This window comes from Falco peregrinus, chromosome 3, assembly GCF_023634155.1.
Source record: "Falco peregrinus isolate bFalPer1 chromosome 3, bFalPer1.pri, whole genome shotgun sequence".
Classification (NCBI taxonomy): domain Eukaryota; kingdom Metazoa; phylum Chordata; class Aves; order Falconiformes; family Falconidae; genus Falco; species Falco peregrinus.
In genome coordinates this window covers 27,874,278-27,898,433 of record NC_073723.1, presented here as the reverse complement: position 1 = coordinate 27,898,433, position 24,156 = coordinate 27,874,278, and the positions used below count along the sequence as shown (strand labels likewise).

The window sequence follows — 24,156 nt, the reverse complement described above, 5'->3', positions numbered from 1 at the left end:
CTGAATAGGGAAGAAAAAGGCATATCCTTTAAGAAAGGACTAAAAATTTAAGCTATTTAGAATAATAACAATAATGTAGTAAATTGTTTTTGATTATTTACTTCTGGGCACGATCCAGAAATATTGTCTTATCTAAGCTTTCCCAAATGTGTTTTTCTTTGTATTCTGCTGAAGGAATTTCATTTTCCAAGCATAGGCTCAAAACTTCCTATAGAGAGAAGAGAAGGAGAAATGGAAAAGTGAAAACACCAGAAGTAGGGTCAAAAGTGTAATTTGGGGTAAACATTTTTCTAAAACAGTCTTGAAGAAAATCACACAAGAGAGTATTCCATAGGATATCATGCTTAATTACTTCCAATGTTCCCTGATCTTACTAGAAATAGAGTAGTAGGGAACATATGACGAAGGTGTGCAAATCCGAGAAACTTCATAAGATATCAACTGGCAGTGGTGGACTGGGCCCCCAGTATGCAATGTCGGGCTGTTTCCCATGGCTTCTTAACAGTACCAGTCCATTTTCTTGGTGACCCAGAGTGTGAGTTTGTGTACTGGATCACATGAGAGTGGCCATGGTGTGACATATAGGGTCACACTTCAGGTGTCATATGAGAGGCGTGGCTGTAAGTCTATGAGGTCATCTAGTACGTGCACTGTGCTGTGACTGGGAGCATATCTTCCATGGGAGTCTGGTGAGTGTGGACTTCCATTTAGAAATTATGGTATTTCTTTCTCTCTTTTTCTTTTATTTTTTTTTAGCTCTAGCCCTCTGGTTTTAATATGCAGTAGCTTTCTACGGGAAGTAGACAATATATCATACAAATGTATTTGCCATATTGATATGCTTTCTCTCAATTTATTTCAAGGGAAGACATTTATCAAAATATATTTGACTAATAGAGTAAGCCTAATTTTGTTTTAGGAAATGTAATTTTGAAGAAAGTCTTTCCTGTAATTTAAATCCTTCCAGCAAAACATACTTGGGAAAATACTTCCAGTAAATCTTCTATCAACAGTGATGCTAAGTCTCAGTTTCAGAAAGAGGCAGAACAAAATGGTCATGCTGAAACCCTTTGACCCTTTACATTAGGTAATCCTTTCTGCTGAAAGTAATATCCTTTCTGTTGAGAAGTATTAGTAATGGTTGAAAACAAGGCTACATATGTTTTGAAGGTAAATCAGGGTCTTCAATTTTAATAACATTGTCCCCTAAACAGCATCACTTAAAATACCCCCAACAACCAAACCCCTCCAAAATCCCAAGAGGTTTTTAAATTCTTAATGACTGACCCATGTAGACCAGAGAAGTTTCTTTGGTGGCAGTATCTCTAGTCAGTGCCCACATGTTCTCCATGTCATAATTTTTGCCACATGCGTATGCATCATTATGTGTTCTCCCTCGTCCCCCAGTTAATTCTCTCACCTGCCTTGTGGGATGCAGCAATCAACTGTTTAGAGTCTTCCAGCTGTGTAGCTTCTCTTTTATGTTTTTCTTTCTCAGCCATAAGAACTTCCAGTGTTCATGGATGTTCACCATCAACAAGGGCAGTTATGCAAGGTCACACAAAATCACTCGTATACCCTTCATCACATGTAGCGATCCTATAAAACTGCAGATCCATATATCAGAACTGGGATTCCATCTGACTAAATGTAGACATCCACAAACTAGGCATCTACATGCAAGCTAATCATCTTGATTTCTTTTATAGTGATTGAAGAAAACTAGATATTTTTTGAGTACAATTCATGTCAGCCTTAAAGTGGATGTATAAAATACGTCAGATGAATGGAGCCAAGAGTAACTGGTTTAGATATAGAAATTTAAAACTACCTGAGATGAAGTCTGGGTGTCTCTACTTTTCAGGTGAGGGACACTTTACAACATCTGCTAGTATTCTAAGCTCCAAATCAGAAATCTCTGCTGAATTGTGCATAGTAATTTTCATAGTGTAGATGACTGTCGAGTTCCTGTGCAGAAGTGTGATTTTGCTACTTAATCTTTGACTTCTTTTAAGATCTGCAGTGTTGAATCTCACGAGTGGGTCAAGGCCTGCTTTATAGAAGATCTGATAAAAGATCTCCTAGATCTTTTGCATTCATTTATATCAGGCATCCTCAAACTTTTTAACCAGGGGGCCGGCGCGCGGATGCAGTGGCAGGCAGTCATCTGCGGCTGCTTGGTTTCCCCCCCAACCCTCAGCGGAGGGGGGCGGGGGGGTCTGTAAATACCGGGGGCCGGATTGAGGACCCTGGGGGCCATATCCAGCCCACGGGCCGTAGTTGAGGACCCCTGATTTATATGATTGCTTTGAGACTTCCCAGCCCCTAGCAATTATTCTCTTGAGGCCTAAGTGTAGCACTTAGCACAGGGGTCACAGATTTACATAGTCAGGGCTAAATGCAAATATCAGTGTGGTCTACAGTTTCCTTATCACTAATGAAGATGTTACATTTTTCACCTAATTACTGCATTTCTCTGTCTTTCATATATTAGAAGTCAAGGCTGTACTTCATATCCTTTACATGAAGAACAGCTTTTCTCTTTTGTATTGTTAGGACCAGATCCTTCAGACATTTTCCTGGGCTGTTGCATGTCAAAAGCTGACAAATTCAGAGGAATAATTATTTCTAAACAAGAAATGTTGAAATGTATGGTAGGAAGTTTCAGATCCTGTTGTAAGACCTGCAAAAAGAAGCTTCCATTTGTCATCAGTGCTCAGACTGCATTAGTGATGCTGAAAAATATTTCTGTGCTTTACAAGTGCCAGGCAACTTTGCATTTGTTCCTGTACCAAATGCTAGCATGTCCCTGAAGTGTCCAGAGCTGACAAAACAATTGTTTAAGCACTCATATAATCACCTCCAGGCAATTCTGGCTGTGTAACTCCTCTTTGGAGTCACCCACTGTGTGGCAATCTAGATGGATAGTGTTGCAAACAAAGAAAGTAACCTGCTTAATGTAAGGTTCTTCATCATCTGTAGTCCACTTTCCACTTCTCTCCAGAGCTGGTATAGGGCTTCACTGGAAGCCTTGCAGTTCAGAGGAGGTTCAAGTGACATGGGATGTGCTCTGCTCACATACCCTTATGCTGAAAGTCAGCTTGGAGGGGAAATGTACTCATTCAGTTGCATAGATAAATTGTTTGTAGTTTTGAGTAATGACACATAAACACAACTACTGGGTCATGCAATCAGTATCTAGTATGTATTCAGCACTGCAGTATATAGTCAGGTAGACTTATCAGTTTGAAGAACATGAAGCTATATATGACCTGGCCTGACCTTTTTGGCAATGAGATTTGAATTTGAGGAAACATTTTTGTTTTACTTGGTTCAAAGCAAGGTGATGTTTTTAATTTACTAAGGGAAGAACTTTACAGTTCAGATAGGTCCTGGTTTAGATAGAAAGGAAGCAAATCATCCATGTATCCTATGTGACGGTTTTGGACACCTTAGAGCATCCTGAAAGACTATGTGTAGAATAGCCAATTAAACTGAGCATCTTATGTCTAGACTGTTTGGAAGATAAAGGGTTTTGGACTTGACTGTGTACTTGGACAATACTCAAGAAAGGGTAGACACATACTGTGTAGGTTAGATTAAAATCCCTTAATACCTTTTAAAAGATACTTAGTTACCGCATTTCTGGGCAGGAAAGCTGTTCTAAGTAGCAAAAAATACATAATTAAACATTAAGATATAAAGGGAATGGAAATTGACTGGAAGTCTTTCAAATATATGCTGTCATTCAAGGTTCCCATTGCTATGGGAAGTTCCTGTTCCTGCGGATTCCTGCGTGGAGAAGAAAATCTTTTCCTCTGCCTATTTGGTTTCGGCTAAAGAAAATGTACTAAGCATGTAGTTTACATTACATTACATTACAAATGTTTCCGCTTAACACCATTTGTACAGAAAGTCTTGGTCACTGATGTGATTTTTCTCCCAACCTGATTTGTCCATGCACGCTTTCCATATACACAGAGAGCTCACTGACATTAATAAGAGCAGACCTCACATATGTCCTTTCTTGAATCCAGCTGCACTCCTGAACTCGAGGCATTTGAATGCTGTTATAATTACATTAGCTAAGATTGTCTTGCTTAGTAATATGTTACTTCCTTTTTTCCATGAAAGATGGCTTTGATGTTATAGCTTATATAATTTATCAATGAGGTGACATTTTTTCCTGAGTCATTCCTGCTGCACACCTTAAATGCACATATTCTCAATAAAGCATCTGCTATTGCAGAAGAGAAATATCTGAGAGACCAGCAAGTGCGTTCTCTGGCAGTCAGAACTAAAACTACAGTGTCTTTGTCATAGAAAGACTATGGTTTAACAATTTTTCTTGTAGGGAAACAAAGAACTATATCTTGTATGTATTACTTTTAATTTTACAAGATTTCACAGATCATTTACCCAGTCAACATTTTAATATTTATAGAACTTGCACTGAAAAATTTATGTCCAGTGATTTTTCTCAAGTCATTCATTGTACCTAAAAAAATGTGGGTGTACGAAGCATTACATCTCTCATAGAAATATAATATTCTACAGTGCTTCCAGACAGTCATCCTGAGTATATCTTTATAAGGTAAAATATTTTATTAATAAGTTTCATTGTATTTTATAAACTTCTATAGTATTTAGGCCTGTCATTTAGTTGACTTGATGCAGTTGTAAGGGCAAAATCTAGATGATCTACAAGGGTTTTAGCATTTCTGACCTCTATGGCAATTTTTTTTGAAACATATATCTACATATTTTAATGGAAAAAAAGAACACAGATACGAACAAACCAGTCTTTGGATGGAGTTGTTGCTTATATTATCATTTTAATTTTAGAATAATTGGCATTTACTGTGAGACACAAATTAAAAAGAAAGTCAGCTTTCTATATCTTGACTGAAAAGGAGAAGGGAAAATAGTAGAGCAAGAAGTGGGAGCGCTTTGATCAGGCAACAAGCTCAACTTTGCATGTGTTCCTCCATGCAGGTTTAGGTTCAGGGCTTACTGTGTGGTAAAGAATAAACTGTTGCTGCAAAATAACTGGATCTTTTAGAACGTATGCAATGTCTATGTGCCAGTGCCTTAGGTATGCTGGGCTAGATGTGTCTAATCTTGGATACCATATAGCAATGCATGGGTGAGAGGACTCTTGGAAACCTTTTTAGTAAGCAGAAATCAGTTACATGAGCAGATGAGCCGGGGACCTACGTTTAAACCAGGGGTCCTCAAACTTTTTAACCAGGGGGCTGGCGCGCAGATGCAGTGGCAGGCAGTCATCTGCGGCTGCTTGGCTCCCCCCCCCAACCCCTGGTGGGGGCAGGGGGGGGGCGGGGGGTCTGTAAATACTGGGGGCCAGAGTGAGGATCATGAGGGGCCGTATCCGGCCCGCGGGCCGTAGTTTGAGGACCCCCGGTTTAAAGACTCGAACACAGAAACTGGTCCAGAGATCCTTTTAGTCTCCATTACCACTGCTAAGGTGAAGAGTGAAAAAGAGAATATATGATACCCTGTTCACATGACATATTGAAAGAAATATTTGGCATTTCTAATTGTATAAAATCAATCCAGTAGATTTGCCTTCCTGTGATAATTTTGATATTTTCTTGGATTCATGAACAAATAGTTGGGGCTGTGTGAAAATAGTAATTTAGGGTATAGGATCCTCCTGATGAGAAGAAGATAACCATCTGAATGAGTCACAGAGACCTCCTCTATAAGCAGTGGAGGAGAAATTAGACATTTTGGATATGATAAAGGTAGGATTTATCTCACTTGGAAGTACACATCTAAAACAGGCCAAATGTTCCACACATGAAAAAGTTCTGTTTCCCTTCATTGATTGTGAAAGGAACATAGGCTGATTAATTCAGTTGTACAGATCTGTACAGTAAATATCCAAAGTCTGGGTAGAAGAATTAGTGGTCTTTAGATTCAATTTGAGAGCTGTCTGTAAAATTTCTCTAACAGGATACAAAAGCTTATTTTAAGGGACCTTTTTTCCCCTGAAAGTAGAGAGAAAATGAAAGTTCCATAGTAGGAACATAATCAATGTATTTTATTTTTACAGTGTAATGGGAAGTTTTAAAAAAATTTGAGGTATCACTCTCAATAACTTAAATAATATGTGATATCACATATTGTTGCATGCATTAATGTATGTACATTACTACTTTAGGTAGCTCTATTTAAAAAATATACAAAAATATCCAGAATTTCTCTAGCTGAAAGTCAATGTATATGTTTCAAATGTGGATGTGCATATGCCAGGCTGTTAGAGCCCAACACTCCACAACATTTTCTCATATAAACACCTATAGGATGAATTTATATATGTACAGCACACTGTACTGTACAGTTACTGTCAAGCTAATTTAATTTCTGATTTTGAGTGTACGTCTACATGCACATATTGTGGACATGCAAGTAGCAAGTGAATATTGGACCAGTTTTTGCTGACTAGGTATATGCACATTTACAGTGGGAATGGGTATATGGTCAGTACATCTCAGGGGACTCAGCTTTTGAATAACTTATTTTCCTGTTTTTAAGAAGTTATTTTCTATGCAGACACACAAGTGAAAGATCAGTTTGATAGGAGTCCTTTCTTTCAGCAAGCTCACGCAAAACTGTATAACTAATATGGGGAAAAGCAGGAACAGGAGAGCTGGCAAAACCATGATGGGTTTCATAAGGTACAGGTGAAGTTCTACGTACAGTATCAAACAGCAAGGATGTAACAGCCATACTCCTGTACTCCTTTCTGGTAGCTTCTTTTGGATTATAAGTGGTAGTTGAGACTGTTGCTGAGAATTTTAAAACTCTAAAAAATACCCAGTAATCTGCAATGGTACATTCTTAATGCCTAATGGTAGGTATATACATTTAAATTTAGTAATTTCAATGAAAATATACTATTTCTTGGAAATAGAATAAGTGAGAATAATCAGGTTTAATTGTTCTGCTTATAAAGCTCATTTTATTTCAGTGCTCTGCTCCTTGAATTAGGTACCACATTATAGGGAACCAAATTCCAACTTTTTTAGTTAGACTTTGGTTTTGGCTACAGCAGTTGTATTGATGATACAGGAAAAAACTGCTGGGAAAAAACAGTATGGGCTCATGGGCCTTTGGTTCATGCAGTTAGAGCTGAGAAGTCATTACTGTAATGAGATGAGTTTTCCTCATTTTAAAATATATTTTAAAACTAGGATTTGTAAAACAGGCAATATGTAGACTGGAACTTTTGCTATCTTCTGGATATTTCTAAACTTATATTTATGCAGTAAAAGCTAGATCTTCATGACCTCACTGATGATTTCACTCAGTTCCCCTGAAGCAATGTCTTTGGATGTAGAGGTAAGACAACACTGGAAATTCCATGGCAGAAGTACCTTTTACAAAATGTTATTAGCTTTCAGATATTTCTTTTCCCTTTAGCAGGATAGCCACACTTTTCTCTGTAATATAGTCAAGATATTAAGGGTCATAAGAAAGCAGTTTCAGTGTGACTTTCCCATTTTAAAACGTTAACTTCCTTTCAAGAATCAAGAAGCAGAGTTAATACATTTACAGCAGGCCTATTTATTACATAGAAAATATGAATGTATTAAAGCTGCAAAATCGTTCTATAAGGTCCCTTTACCACCGTTTTTATGAAGTCAAAGGGTATTTAATATGCTACAATATTTCTTCAAAATCTAAGGGACTAGGCTCAGAGTGTCTTTTAGAAAATAAATCCTTTGTTATTTTTTATGTTTCCCTCCTTAAAATGAAAGGAGGTTCCATTTAGCATATGCAATATTAGGAGAAAAGAAGTGAAAAAAGATCATATTTCTCATTGTACACAATATCCCTCTAAGGAGACTATATTTTACTTTTCTAAAGCATGTATTAGCTTTTTGTGTGTTAGTTTTATGAGGCTGTACCTTCACATCCTCCCTCTAATGTTTTCTAGACAAGTGTTAAGATTTCACCAACTTATTGATGTAATTTCAGAGGAATAAGTTGAGTAATATCAAAGTGGGATCCAAGTAATGGAAATAGAAAAATGTCATTTGTGGTCTGTAGTAAAAAGAGCAGAACTACTTTGGTTTAGTGTTCTTATGGTCATGACATTTGATAGAAGAGTCAATATGTTTTTCTGCATACAGTAGTATCAAAATATTATTATGTAGCACATAGTAACAAAACATTTTTCATGTTAGTATCAATGGTGAGAAAAAAGAGAGAGAAATGTAATAATGCAAAATGTGTGGGCATATTTTAAAATTTAAAGTACCCACATAAAAGAGAATGTTTTATTAAAATACATGAGTCATTCTCCAGTTGTGTGGACAGCAGCATTCATTTAGACCTTTTCTATAAAACGGGGTTTTAAACCTTTCTTCCTACCACGTGCCTGTCATTCAGGTTAAATACTGATTCTATAAATATATATATATTTCATCAAAACCTTGCGCATTTATTCCCAGTTATGGGGTACTTACTGGAATTTTCCCTGATATTTAACCAGTAGACATTTCTCTGGTCATTTCAAGCAAAGTTAATATGCTTTTTATTCTAAAAATAGTTTCTATGTTTGTTTTTCTTATCAATCTGTCATTTAACCTTCCTTAAAATATCATCTACTGCACAGCTGAATATAGACTACCATTGTTTTAAGTATTTTATTAAAGTGATGAGAATAAACACTGGTTTATACATATAATACGTTCCTTAAGAGAAAACTATTTCTTTAGATTACGGAGAAAACTATTTCTTTAGATTATGATGAAAGCTCATTCCATATTCAAATGCTATCCTCTCTGAAAATTCTGTTACAAATACAATACAGCTTGCCTTTTTATTTAATTTCTTTTAAGTAATTTTATAGGAACAATAAAAAACTCTAAAGCAATGCTGCTTTACACCGTACATAATTTTATGCACACGTAGATACACACAAACGTACCTCCTTCCTCACTGTATTTCATATTCTGTGTACTCTTGTTGGAGCCTTAGCTTTTCTTAGAAGCACTTTGCAAGCCCTGCTGGCAGAGGTTATGAATCAGATAGGATAATCAGAAGTCTTTACAATTTTACTGTATCTTTGTCTGTCCTTTCTTTCACCTTTCCTTTACTGCACTATCTTGTCTGTCTGATTCTCGCAGGAGACATGGATTACAACTGGTTGGACCATACGTCTTGGCATAGCAGTGAGGCATCCCCAATGTCTTTGGTGAGACATGTGGAGCCTTACCATTTAGTTTCCTTTATCATTTCACATTTCCTTTGATTTATTTACACCTTTGCATGTTTTCTTTTTTGTATCCTTTTTTTTTATCCCACACCTTTAGGGTACAGTCAAAGGGGAAAAAGAAAAACTAGTGAGCAGGCAGTTTTGTCGGATTCTAACACCTTAACCGAGAGGCAAAAGAAAATGGTGTGCTTTGGTGGCCACTCATTGGAAGAGGACTTGGAATGGTCTGAGCCTCAGATAAAAGACTCTGGGGTAGATACGTGTAGTAGCACAACTCTAAACGAGGAGCATAGCCATAGTGAGAAGGTACTGAGATTCTGGAGCCTGCATTTTAACCTGCTCATTTGGTCTTTGTTTGCTCTCTGTCACTCATTAAAATAGTGCATAAAATAAAAGATAGGGTGTTTCTAGAGACAATGTAGCATTTCTTAAGGTGCAGAAAAGAAAAACAAATGAAAAGTCTCTGCATGCTTGCAGCTTTTACTGTTTGGCAGCCTAAGAAAAAAATTGAGAGGCATAAAGGAATGTCGTTATGGTTGCATAATAGCATGTCATGGTATTACTTTCAAGTATAAAGTAATTAACAATAAGGATTCTACTGATTGGCTTATTTGATTTACTATGTTCAAACTCCTGGGGCTGAAATTAAATTAAGTTTAAACCCCAGGTGAAAAAGGGAGAAAATTGGGTCTCTCTGCACAGAAAAGTTGTTTTTCTTTTTTCCCTTTCACTGTCATGGTTGTTCTTTTGTTTTGTTGCCATGCCATTTTTGTGCAGTATCGTGCAGAATTAAAGGCTTTGCCATCTGCTTTGGTATTTTATGTTTTTGCTTTCTGTTTGGTGGAGATTATGATAAATCTTTTTAGAGTTATTAGTTGTAGTGGGAGCAGATTTGTCTGTGCCTGTTAATTGTGCATGAAATGAAGCACGAAATAGTGTTTTTCTGTGATAAAGTACTATGATTACACAAAATAAAATGTTTAAATTTTATTAATTATGCTAATAAACAAGTATAACTGTGCCCATGTTTATTAATGAAATAATAACATTCGCTGTAACTATGCTTCGTATCTGAAGTAATTATTCCAAGAAAGAAACAATACATTGGAGTAATGATTATACCTTTTAATGTATTCCATAATTTTTAATATACTACTACTGAGAGAAAATAAAACACTGAAAAAATTATCAGTGTTAGAGAAAACTGACATATTTGGAATAGTGGAAAAAGAAGAAATGTCTTATATCAATTTTCTGTTTTGATTTAATCTTCTTTTTTTCAGTATTACTCTTATACTAGACCTTTACAGTTGGTTTTGTCAGTACTCAGGTCTGATTGTCAGTGTATATAAATGGCTATGTATAGTTGTCTATATCTACCTAATCAAGATGCAAAGATTATTCTAGATATTTACAAATTAGATTTATTAAAACAGATACTGTTAGGAAATATTAGACATACATTGTCATGGACTATATATGCAAATGAATCTTTTCCAGCACAGTTTTCTGTCATTCGAGTATGTTAAATATTAGTGTAATCATAATACTTTCATGACATTTAAAAAATATATCAGGAAATGAAAAGTATTACAGAAATATTTTTCTTTAAAATCATATTCACTGTATTTTCCATTAACACCATATGATAGCATCCAGTAACTTGGCAACCATCCAAAGATGGAGACCGTCTCATTGGTCGGATTTTGTTAAATAAACGACTAAAAGATGGAAGTGTGCCTAGAGACTCAGGAGCAATGCTTGGATTGAAGGTTGGTAATGAATAATTTTGGAATTAACAACTGGCAGTTAAACTAGCTACCTTTAAAATGAAAATATTTTCATATTATATAGAATATACATACTGATATCTATAATGTCTTATCATTCTCAGAATTACAATATAGAGACATCTTAGTTACCAAGAGTAATTTTATAGGGTCCAAGCTCAAAAAAATGTATTTTTCTGAAAGACTAGACATGTTTTCACAAGTTTGCTGAGAATGTCTGCTCTGCAAGGTACTAATTGCATCCTTGCTGGGCAAGCCAAACCCTGTCTGCTTGCTTCCGTGTTGAACATTGCACCATGGTATAACTTCTGTTCCCCAAAAGAGGGGAGAAATGTGAAAAATAAATTATCTCTTTTGAAGATCAGGGGGACATCTGGAAATTAATGAGACATTTAAATCCAGAGCAGAGTCTGCCAATAGAAGAGCCTGTTTCTGGTTTTTTTTTTGCCTCTGATTGTCTGTTTTGCTACATTTTAAATACACAAGATGCAAAATTATTTACTATTTATTATATATTATCACAAAGTAATGTGTTTGCATCTTTTTCGTGATGCAGTACTCTTTGAACACATTATGAAGCTATTTCCAGCCCATATCTTGATCTCAGTTTTGTGTGATATTATTTGCAGTTCCAGCAATACTAGTACAAGAATACGAATGAATTCCACACAGTAAAAGAAAGAAGCCTGTATTTATTTTGTTTCAGGATACTTGTGAGAAATAATTAAGTTTGTTTAATTCTCTGTTCTCTACTGAGTGTGGCACTGACTTTGGGTGTGCAGATTAGGTATAGTCATACACTGTAAATAGGGATTAAATCAGAGTGGTTACTTATACCAACATGCTTTGCAAATTTTTTAATTTATTAATGATTTGATAATTATATTTTAATTAAAAAATTAAAAATTTAATTTAAAAAAAATGATATTTTTAAGTCAGTGGAGAAGCCAGTTGAACATCGCTTTTGGTATGTGTGTTACTGTCTTCATGTCAGAAAATGCAAGAGAATAGATTAACAGTGCCATTATGAAGTACTTTTTGTCTGAACTTCTATGTTTAAAATTCTAAAATCTACTATATAGATGAACTCTTTACTGAGACTCACAAATAGTTTAGATTTAAGAATAACTATTATTAATCTCAATAAACATCTGAAACTCGGTAGTTATTTCTGACCTGAATTTTCAAATATTTACATTATTGAAAGTAACATAAATAGGATTTAGTATCACAAATTTTAAATCCAAATATGAAGATGGTTAAGAAACCTTAAGAATTTGAAGAATATGCAGTTATAACTGACTCTGATAAGGGAATTGCCTGATTCAAAGATAAATATTAAGGTCAAACCTGTTGAAGTTTCCTGTAGAGAAATCTTCAGCATGAGAAATATTTTCATCTGATGTGCCCAGCCAGAGTAAATTTGATTAACTGACCTCTTAGTGTGAACATCATGAGTTCTGTTACACTAATGTATCTGTTTTCAGTTAAAAGGTATCGAAGTAAGCAGTTCTATCAGCAATACCTTACATTTTTGGCTCATAATTTATAATACAGTGTCATACTATACACATATTTGCTGAAGTTTAAATGCTTTAGCATTTTGCATTGGCATTGTGTTTAAATTACACAAAAGCCAGAGTAAGTACAAATGTAATCTGTCATAGCCAAAATTCTGTGATGTTTTTTTCAAGTGTATCTGTCTTACCTGGGCTACCTGAAGACAAAGGAAATAACTGAATTCTTTCTGTTGCCAGAACATTTAAGTCATTTAAAGTAATTTTCTTTCTATGAAAATACTTCCTCTTTGAAACAGGTAGTAGGAGGAAAGATGACTGAATCAGGTCGACTCTGCGCATTTATCACCAAAGTTAAAAAAGGAAGCTTAGCTGATACAGTGGGGCATCTTAGACCAGGTATGTATCTACTACAGATCTATAAGCTGAGTTGCTTTTCTGAAGGTGATAACAAGTGAGGAGATCCAATTAGATGTGAAAGTATGTTAAATATGTGTGATGAACAACTGCAGAATTCAACCTGACAGTTACTAGATTATTGACGTTACTGCTTTTGTGAAATGTTCAAAATCATATTTTAACATTTTTATTCATGTTTTTATACTCAAAATAATATTCACTGATGTTCTGCCCAGTCGTTTTGTGGTGTATATTTAGAGCAATCCAATCTTTTACAAATGTGTGAACAGAACCAGCTTGGCTAAGAAACAGCTTCTATCCCAACATGCAAATCATGGATTGCTAGATTGGAGAATGTACAAGAAATATTATCTATTAACATAACAACTATCTGGACCTTAAATACTAAACTTGTAGAAGTAAATGGATCTTCAAAGTAGTAAGTTAACGAGTTATGCTGTTTTAAAGATCTGCATATTCTAAAGAGCATGTTGGGATTTCTGTAAGCCACAGATGCCAAAACAAGTAAGAGCGGTATCTATCTAATTCAGTAGGGGTCCTACTGATGATACCATTGTTTCACTGAACTTTATGTATTTGAAACTGTGCTGCAGAAAGGCTTTAATACTCAGAATTTTCCTGTATAAAGGACTCTAAACTTGTTCTACAACCTAGGTTTCACAATTCAGTAAACTGAGAGTAGAATGGCTTAAATTGTCATTGTAAGCCCAGTCCACAGCAGACTTCCTAAGCGAAGTGTTATTATTGAAATTATAGGTGATGAAGTATTAGAATGGAATGGAAGGCTACTACAAGGAGCCACCTTTGAGGAGGTGTATAACATCATTTTAGAATCCAAACCTGAGCCACAAGTGGAGCTTGTTGTTTCAAGACCAATAGGGTAAGTAATTTCCGAAATTTTGGTATTAAACATGATTGAAATGTTGCTAAATTTCACTTTTAAGGCAAAGCATATCAAACAGATTCAGAAACATTTTAAACAGTAAAACTGTATGCAAAAGTCTGTAAACCAAAGAATAGCTAGATTGATAGATTAGGCCAGTAAGTAAAAAAAGCTGGTTTGAAATCCTGTATTCTCTGATGGAGTCCCAGGCAATGTCTAATAATATTGTCAAAAGTAGGTTCCCTTCTGTGGTTCTTTAGCTGGTGATCCAGCCTATACCGGCATTGAAGCTGTGGTTATACTCTTTATTGTTGCAGTTCTTGACTCCTGATTTTGTTTCTTAATTTCAATTTTTATATTATATATATTAAATTATATATTAATATTTGGTCTATGAACTGATGATGAACTCTATTTATTGAGAGTCTGAAATGTAGAATTTTGCACAAAGTACCGTATGCTAATGACATAATCAATATGCTTTGGAAAATCTTGAATAGACATTCTCATCATCTTCATCTATGAAATCTATTAAATTACTGCTTGTTGTCTAATACAGAACATATCTAAAGGTTTAGCTAGTATTATGTAGCGCTTTTTCTTCGGTGCTTTACTTACTAGTTTACTTAACTTTCAGACCTACTTCTCAATGTCAACTTAATTTTTTCTTGCATAGCAATAGTTGCTTTGTTATATTAGACTATGAATACTTCCCCTTCTTCGTCTGTTCTTTTTCTTCCAAGTTCCTACAGCCTACAGTCACATCCATCCCTTTTTTACTTCTCCACTGGAAGTTCCATAGCTGATCATACCAGGGCTGTGAAGAGGGGGATGCTTATCACTGAATTTGAATCTGCTTATAGTTGTTAAGAACTTTCTCTTTCTCCCCACAGAACTTATTATGTATATGACACAACTGGACAGGGTGTTAACTAATCTCCTGTAGACTCCCTTTTCCATATGAGGTTGGACCAGGTGGTCTTTCAAGAGCCCCTCCAACCTGAGCTGTTCTATGATTCTATCATTATATATTAATAAGTATATTTATCCCTTTATTTTTTATAAGATACATACAATCATCTGACCTTTATATGAGAAAACACGGGTAACATAACTAAAATTAAGAAGTACTACAAAAAATATGTGGAACCATATAATCTGAGGATGGAATTACAGTGAAGATAAGTTGTTATCAGTTCAGCTATAATAGGAACTTAATGTGTTTGACACTTCAGGAATTTAATGTGTAGAAACAATTTGGTTTGACAATTTTAAACAAACTTGACAATAACAAAAACGATCTTTGCAGTGAGATGAGACGTTATCTCCTACACATATATTGAATTTGCAACCCCTTTAGGGTAAAGGCTGTACCATTTGTCCTATCCTTAAAAACCTTTGCATAACTTGGGAGTTGTAGGTATATTAGTAATGCTAAGGGACAAATTATATTACTAGAAAAATATTCTCTCAGAAAAGGAGGTTTCAAATTAATTCCATACAGGTGTAAGATCTTCCATAGTTAATCTCAAACAGAAGTTTGTAGCAAAAGTTTCAATAAACTGCTCATGTCTTGAAAATATTCAATATTTTTTTTCTTTCTGCATTCTCTTCATTGTGCAAGACCTCCTGTACTCTTTCTTGTGCTTTTATATTTACTGTTTGTTGTTTACCTTTCTTATCATCATGTCTTCTGTTACGTTACCATGTGCTCCACTTGTTTTTGCTAAAGCAGCTCATCTGCAATTCCTTAAAGAAAGTGATTTAGGCTCTTAAGATGCCTTCTTCAGCACCACAGTCTGAAGAACTAAGCCAGATCGGGGCTAAAAATGTTGTTCTGTGTATTTGATCCGTCATGTCTTTTTGCAGCAGATGTAAAAGAGGGTTTTCACCTCCAAAACTCCAGTTACTAATCTAAATGGGTTTATAACTGAAGTCTTGTTGATGAATACTGTCTGCAAGTTGGTAAGGTTTTAGATACTAGTAAAATGTATGTAATTCTTTGGATTTTGATATTGACAATATAACTTCAGAAGTGCTTTTCCTGAGATTTAAGCTGATGGGAAATACCATACTATCTTCTTAGTTTAGAAGATTTCAGGTCATCATCAAATGAACTATAGAAATTAATACCTTATGCTTGCCCAAGGAAAAGTAATGCCATAGGTCTGTGTTTTGCCCCAGAGAATAAAGTTTCAATGTATTTAAAATAATTAAATGTTCACATTTACCAGAAGTCAGACCTGATAATTATTTAAATTAGAATAATAGATGCCCACTTGAAGGATTGCACTTTTGCACTGAGGTATATCCTATTACTTATAGAGTGTCATGATGGTCTCATGATAACACACCAACTCATGCCAGAAATTTTCAAATAGTTACTACCTATTAACTTAGCTGAGAAAGAGAACCTGTTGTCACATTCCGATATCTGAATACAAAAACAGATTCCAGTAAACACGATTGTTAGTTCTTCTTAATTTTATTATGGACTGATTGCTATGAAAACTGAAGATGACAGGCAAAGTTAATAAAGGAAGATTAAATGAAAAGGTCCCTTAGAAAAAAAAAAAAAAAGGTCATACCATTTTGGCATGCAATTTATCCCTTTTTCCATCTTAAAATAAAAATTGAAGGCCATGTTGCTATTCTCTGTTAGATGTCTGTCTCTTATACACAAGAACTTACCTATTTTCTGCTTTCTACATCTCAGAAATAGTTTTTTTAAAATGCGTGTTATTTTCATAGGTACTACTGTTTTGAATTTTGAAGAAATAATGAATTGTGTTTTATTAATTGCTCTATAAAATTTGCTTGCAGTGGAACATGTCTTAAAATATAAAGAGATGCCGATAACTACTTCTTCTCCTGCATTTGTTTCATCTTAGTGAGAGTTCCTTGTAAGATGTACCATTCACGCTACCATGAAATACTGGGATCTGTATGATTTAGGAGCATCAATGGTAGTGTTCAAAGCTTTCAGATTTATTGTTTCAGCTATCTATAGAAAACTCATATTCCATCTGTTCACAATAATACATGTTTTCAAAGTTTTCTTCTCAAACTCATACAATACAAATGAGTTTGAATTTTTTTTGAAATTACAAGTTAGGCTCAGGAGTATATTTCAGACTAAAGTAATAGGTGAGTATTGGGTCCCTTTATAGATTCTACATATATCAAATATGTAAACTTAAATATTAACTTCTTCAATAGCCCTTGTAAGTTTCTGACAAGTTTTGCTTACTAACAACAGGGACAGTGATTTTTCCTTGTCTGCAGTGGGCACTTAGAGCAGTTGGGCGCCTTCTGATTCATTTGAATTATTGAGTACTATGCATCAAGTCACTTGGAAAGATTCCTCAATCTGTTTAGTAAAGCAGTCTTTCTAGTAAGTCTTGAAAAATGTTTAGAAAAAGAATACCAAAAGGAATTAGAGACGTTTTATTTACATATACAGTACAGATTCTTTTTTTTTTTTCATTGTATCAGACATTTTTAGCTTTCGCTGAAAGCATTTTTAACTTCTTCCTTTTCATATACCTTTGCAGTGGGTTGACCTTGGCTGGCCACCAAATGCCCACCCAGCCACTCTCCCACTTCTCCTCAGCAGGACAAAAGGAGGAAATAAGAAAAGCCCATGGGTCAAGATAAGAGTGGGGACATCACTCAGCCATGAGTGATCATAGACAAATACTTTGTCTGTATTTGTCTCAATATGTCATTTGAGCATCATGGCCAAAAAAAGCTTGACTTGGGGATGATTAATTTAATTTATTAGGAATCAATAAGGGAACAGGATATTGAGAAATAAAACCAAAACTAAACCCACCTTCCCCTCACCTCCCTTCTTCTTAGGTTCAAATTCACTTCTTTGTTTCTGGCTCTTCTACCTCCCCCCTCCACCAAGCATTGCAGGGGCATGGGGAATGGGGGTTGCTGTCATCCCCCCTCTCCCTTCTTCTTCTCTGACCTTGGTTTCTGCAGGGATGTTTCTCTCATAATTTTTTTTCTTCACTCTTCTCTCTCACAGCTGCTGCACAGGTTTTTTTTTGCCCTTTCTTAAATACATTAACACAGAGCCACCACCCTCTCGGCTGATGGGCTCAGCTGTGCCCTGCAGTGGGTCTGTTTGGAGTTGACTGGAATCAGCTGGGATTGTCTGTGCCTGGCACAGGGCAGCTCCATCCTCTCCTTACAGAAGCCCCCCACCCCCACCCCGTAGCCCCCACTGCCAGCGCCTGGGCACTGACACCCTGTGCAACTTTGAAGAAACCAACTGCACTGAAACACACATCATGATTTTAAATATTGCTCTTACTGTGACTCAGAGCTGAAGGTCTTCATCTTGCTTGGTTTTGCTCAAATACCTCCAAAATTATTTATTAGCATATTGATAGTTTTTATTAGCATACAGTAATGTTTGCCCCTCATAGGAAGAATATGTTCCTCTGGGGGCTGGGTGGGCGTAATGAGGTACTTAGTCATTACAACTGAGTTCTTTAAAATTACGTGGCTGTATACACATTTAATACAAGTGTTGCAAAATCTCATGTATATGCAAGTATGTGATTTTGCCAAAAGAACTTGCACATTTTACTTGGTCATAGAAAAGATAAGATTGTCCAAATCTGGGATCAAGGATAGTGCAGGCCATATTAGGGCTGGAAGTCTAGTAAGTTTGAGTGAGAGTCCAATACATTTAGTTAATGCATAATGTCATCATAAAGTCTACCGCTCACAGTTGTAGTCTACCATTAACTCTGAGATTGTTCTTTTTTTATTATTATTTATTTACTGAATTATTTCATCTGTGACTGTGCAGCCTCTCTCCTGCATCCACCAAATCACTTGTTCTGTAGGCTTCAATTTGCCACTGAAATTATTTACACTGGATACAAGATACATTTTCCCGATGGCTGAAGACAGCCAGCAGATCATACGTCTTTCGTGAGGCATTCCATGATGGCTTGAGAAGTGTTATAGTATAACTGAAATTTTAATATGTTTGTTAGATAAAAGATCAGCCTGTCTTAATTTTCCTGATTTCAGGGACATACCCAGAATACCTGACAGCACACATGCACAGCTGGAGTCCAGTAAGTTTCAATTGTGGGGTAGGAAAATCTTCTCTCTCTTTTATGTAAGCACAAATAGATTGAAAAATGTCACCTATAGTCAGTATAGCTCTTGTCTCTTTGTCCGTATTTGTCTCAATATGTCATTTTACTGTATTATCTATCTACCTTTGTTTAATAATAAACTATCAAAAGTCAGGATATTTTAATTTGGGCTTGACATTTGGTTATAGGCTTAGGCTATTTTTGATTAAAAAGAAAAACATGGTTCTAACTAATATATAAGAGCATTAATAGTAATTTTTAATTTCCTGTTTTGTTGTCTTGCATTTCAGTTGAACGTTCTAAACTAATAATGGGGATAAAATGTTCTTTATTTACAACCTGAGAGATAGCCTCTTTGAAATTGGAATACTTCTACTTTATTAGAACCATTCAGCACTCCTTAAATTGGCTAAGCCAGTATTTCACATGGGGAAAAATAACTTGTTCTTTGGCTTAGATCTGATAAGATGAGTTGCAGCCTGGAGTTATTTTTTATCATTGTTTTAGAACTCTTTTATAATAGAAGCCATGAATAAATTCAGTGGAATAAACTTGATTATAATAATACGAAAAAATGCTCCAATAATTTTTCACTGATCAGCCAAGTCTTAAAATAAAATCCATTTTATGTTTTGTGCGATGTGGATTGTCTTTTGTATTTATAAAATGACTTTACTTTTACTCTATGTTTTATATGTCAAAACTTGTCCTTTGACAGTTTGCAGACCTTGTAGATTTGAAACAAAATGCACAAAACCCGTGAAATGCATCTTGATGTTTTGTAAAAAACTAATTAAAAATTAATCTGATTGTACAAGATAATAAATCAGAAAACTGTATTCCTCTGACCACAGTAAAGCATTTACTTTACTGTTTAGGAATTATGGGCCTTCAACTTACTGACATAATTATAGTCAGAAATATCTGAATAAACTATTTTTCATTCTATAAATAAAAGGTTTTGATTGCATCTGGGCACCAAAAGATTGTGTATGATTATTTGGTAATTTTAAATGGATGAAAACATTATATTTATGACAAATTTATTATATATTTGGTTATATTTCTACATTTTTTATTTAAAGACTGTTGTAAAAAATGTGTATGTGCCACTATTTATAAAATATTTTTATTTATAATTACAGGTTCTAGTTCATTTGAATCTCAAAAAATGGACCGACCTTCTATTTCAGTGACTTCTCCTATGAGTCCTGGCATGTTAAGGGATGTTCCACAGTTCTTGTCTGGACAACTTTCAGTATGTAAACATTTTATTGATCCTTATATGCCTTTTGCAGCATAAACTGTCACTGCAGAGTGCAAGCTACCCATAACATAGATTTCCTGTTAAACTAGCTAAATTTTTGATAATGCTATATATCTCAGTGTAGGCAGGGCCACAGTTTCATAAGGACATTCCATTTTATTTTTGGAAATTTTATGTATGCTGAGGTTTTTTATATATATATATATATGTATATTTACCTAGTAAGCTAAACTGATAGAGTAAAATTTTCTGAGACATCTAATCTTGTCCTCCAGTTATGTTTGTGCTGTTGGGTGTATACAATTTTACACTTTTTCAACTGTAACAGTTACCTGTACAGTTGGTAGATTTTATTACCTGTGGGCTTGGACATTAATATTGCTTATTACTTATGCATTAGCTTTCATATATTCCTTTCCCCTGATATCCCTCTGATTGCTCACTAATGTATTCTTTGTACCAATGTTACTTTTGTTCTTCACTTACATTGAGAGCAAAGTTCATTACATGAATGTTTTCTTTAAAAGGGCAATTTTTCGTACCAAACTGAAGAACCTGAGTTTTGTACACCTTTCTGTGTCATTCACAATTCCAAAGTGTGATTTTTCAAAAGTGCTCAGTTGTGGCTGGTACAGGTTGAAAAGGAAGGGAAAATAGAATGAAAGCAGTGCAAAACTGGTGTTTAAACAAGTTTGCAAATGTCAGATTCATGTTTCTTCCAAGTTGTTTCTGTTAAGATAATGAGTACACCATAAAAATACGCATAAAACCTAAGCAGACTGTTTATAGGTCTCACAGAAATGTTTTATGGTATCGATAGAGGAGTGGAAGACATATTTTTGTCTGTTCAGCAGTCATGTTGAAATGCATGAGACATTATTTGTTTTGCTCATCAGACCAGCCATCTACAATACATAATTTTAATTTTCTGTAACTGTTGTACATAACTACTTTGAAAAACTTAATCATCTGGATAAATGGAAAACTAGAAATATTGACTGTAGAGTGCAGAATGCTTTGCACAAAATACAGTGTCATGGGAGTATGAACATGAACTATCAAAATACACAGACGGGGGTTTCTATAAACCAATTTAATTCAACAAGACGGCAAAAATTGTTGATAGTGGAAACGGGGGAAAGAAATCTCTTTTGGCTAAGTCATAAAAGATTAGGCTGACAAAAAGTTTTGATTCCTAGCTCCCAGCATGAAATTCAAGATCCAGAGTTAGTTGCTCAGATGTCCAATGCACAGACACTGCAGAATGATAGTCAAAATAGAAACCACACAGAACTGACTTCCTCACTTTCTCAGTTTCAAAAACAAAATCTTCAGGAATTTAAGATTAGTATTTTTATTAGTAAAGTCAGTAAGCCCGTTGATTTTGTGGTTTGATGGGATATTACAGTTTGGGGTACATGAGAATGGTATCAGGAGATCTAGAGATATATTCTGATTTACTGACAATAACAGAATTTACAGTGTGCTGTATCTCAGAATGGCATATAAGTTCAGTGTTAAGAAGATACCATTCCTATTTTTAAATAGTTTTGCCTGTTTCAAGATACAAATGCCTTTATTAATAAATAATTTTATAGCATTTCTTTCCATTTAAGGAAACCAAATAATGTTAGGAGACTAAGATCTTTCCTAAATTTGTCCTCTTTGTACTCCCTTATGTACTGTTTGCAGTTATATACAATACTCCCTACTACACAGTATCCTTGTTTCCCTCAGAATGCAGCTGGTATCTGAGAACACACAGCTCCAGTTAACTGACACTGGAGTCAGAAATGTTCAGTAACTCAATGTAGATGCCTAACAGTAGTAGACAGTTTGAAAATTCAGAAACTTCTCTTACCTCACCAGCTAAAGAAAAATTGGAATTAGTGGTGTTTCATGTTAGTCATATTAATAGCACAACCCAGCTCCTGCTGCTGTTGGCTCAAGGCTTTGGGAGGGTAGTACCAAGCCTTTTGCTTTGCAAGGAAGGCTGGCTGTCACAGTGTCTGAAGATGGTGTGGATCAATAGCAATGTGGCACCTAACTGGGAACATTGAAATGTGTAGACTAAAATGTATTTTTAGAAAAAGATGACCTGAAGAGAATTGAAAAGAATTGATTCCTTAGGTCAGGAGTTAGCAGGGCTCATTGAGAGAACTTTAAATTAGATTCGAAGAGGGTAGGGAATAAACCCAAGCTTGTTAGAGATGAACCTGCGAGTGGCATGGCAGTGTTTGAGGTGAGATCCATAGTACAACTGAAGTGCATCTATGCCAACATCTGAAGTATGGACAACAAACAGAAGGAGCTGGAAGCCATCATGCAGCAGGAAGACTACGACATAGTGCCATCATGGAAACATGGTGGGATAACTCGCATGATTGGAGCACTGCAATGGATGGCTACAAACTCTTCAGGAGAGATAGACAAGGAAGGAGAGGCAGTGGAGTAGCTCTGCATGTCAGGGAGAGTTTTGACTGCCAGGACCTTAATGATGGTGACAATAGGGTTTAGTGTTTATGGGTAAGAATCAGAGGGAGGGCCAACAAGGCAGATATCCTTGGGGAGTCTTTTGTAGACCACCCAGCCAGGGTGAAGAGGCAGATGAAACATTCTACAATCAGCTGGAAGAACTTGTTGCGATTGCTAGCCCTTGTTCTCAAGGGGAAATTCAATTTACTGGATGTCTGTTGGGAATACAACACATCGGAAAGGAAACAGTCTAGGAGGTTCCTGGTGCATGTGGAAGATATTTGCCTGACACAGCTGGTCAGGGAGCCAGCCAGGTGAGATGCCCCACTGGACCTGCTGTTTAGAAAGAGGGAAGGACTGATGGGTGGTGTGGTGGTCGGGGGACATCTTGGGCATACCAATCACAAGATTAATAGTTTTCAATTCTCAGAGAAGTAAGGAGGGGGGTCAGCAGAACTGCTACCTTGGAATTCTGAAGTACAGACTTTGGCCTGTTTAAGAGCCTGGTTGACAGAGTCCCTTGGGAGGTAGTTCTGAAGAGCCAAGGGGTCTATGAAGGCTGGATATTTTTCAAGGAGGTAATCCTGAAGGCACAGGAGCAGGCTGATCCCATGTGCCCAAAGACGAGCCAGCAGAGAAGACAACAGGTCTGGCTGAACGGAGAGCTTTGGCTGGAACTCAGGGAAAAAAGGAGACTTGACTTTTGAAAGCAGGGGCAGGCAGCTCAGGAGGGACTGTAAGGAAGTCATAAGGTTATGCAGGGTGAAGATTAGAGAGGCAAAAGCCCAGCTAGAACTCAGGCTGGCCACTGCCACAAAAGATAACAAAAAATGTTTATACAAATACATTAGAAACAAAAGGACGGCCAAGGAGAATTTGCATCCTTTATTGGTTGCAGCGGGGAAAACGTTGCCATGAAGGATGAGGAAAAGGCTGAGGTACTTAATGCCATCTTTGCCTCAGTCTTTAATAGCAAGACCAGTTGTTCTCTGCGTACCTAGCCCCCTGAACTGGAAGACAGACTGGGATCAGAAGGAAACTCCCATAATCCAAGGGGAAAGGGTCAGCAACCGGCTGAATCACTTGGACACACGCAAGTCTGTGGGCCAGACGGGATCCTCCCAAGGGTACTGAGGGAGCTGCTCTCCATTATTTATCAACAGTCCTGGCTAACCAGGGAGGTCCCAGAAGACTGGAGGTTAGCCAGTGTGGCACCCATCTACAAGAAGGGCAGGAAGGAGGGTCTGGGGAACTAGAGGCCTGTCAGCCTGACCTCGGTGCCCGGGAAGGTTGTGGAGCAGATCATCATGAGAGCCATCATGTGTCACATACAGGACAACCAGGAGATCAGGCCCAGCCGGCATGGGTTTGTGAAAGGCAGGTCCTGCTTGACAAACCCGTTCTCCTTCTGTGACAAGGTGCCCCATTTAG

General features: G+C 36.2%; 1 protein-coding gene across 50 annotated transcripts in view; it reads left to right on the top strand.

The window, feature by feature from the left end:
* The window catches only part of RIMS2 (regulating synaptic membrane exocytosis 2), a 483,861-nt gene that overhangs the window by 243,072 nt on the left and 216,633 nt on the right, over positions 1-24,156 (top strand). For 39 of the 50 annotated variants that reach the window (XM_055800464.1, XM_055800455.1, XM_055800449.1 and 36 more), the window contains 6 exons: positions 9,345-9,553; positions 10,900-11,019; positions 12,854-12,953; positions 13,731-13,854; positions 18,913-18,959; positions 20,129-20,241. In XM_055800464.1, coding sequence (XP_055656439.1) covers positions 9,345-9,553; positions 10,900-11,019; positions 12,854-12,953; positions 13,731-13,854; positions 18,913-18,959; positions 20,129-20,241 — 713 coding nt within the window. Of the gene's footprint in view, positions 1-9,158; positions 9,227-9,344; positions 9,554-10,899; positions 11,020-12,853; positions 12,954-13,730; positions 13,855-18,912; positions 18,960-20,128; positions 20,242-24,156 lie in introns of all 50 variants that reach the window. The other 11 variants (XM_055800475.1, XM_055800471.1, XM_055800484.1 and 8 more) reach the window with 1 other exon arrangement.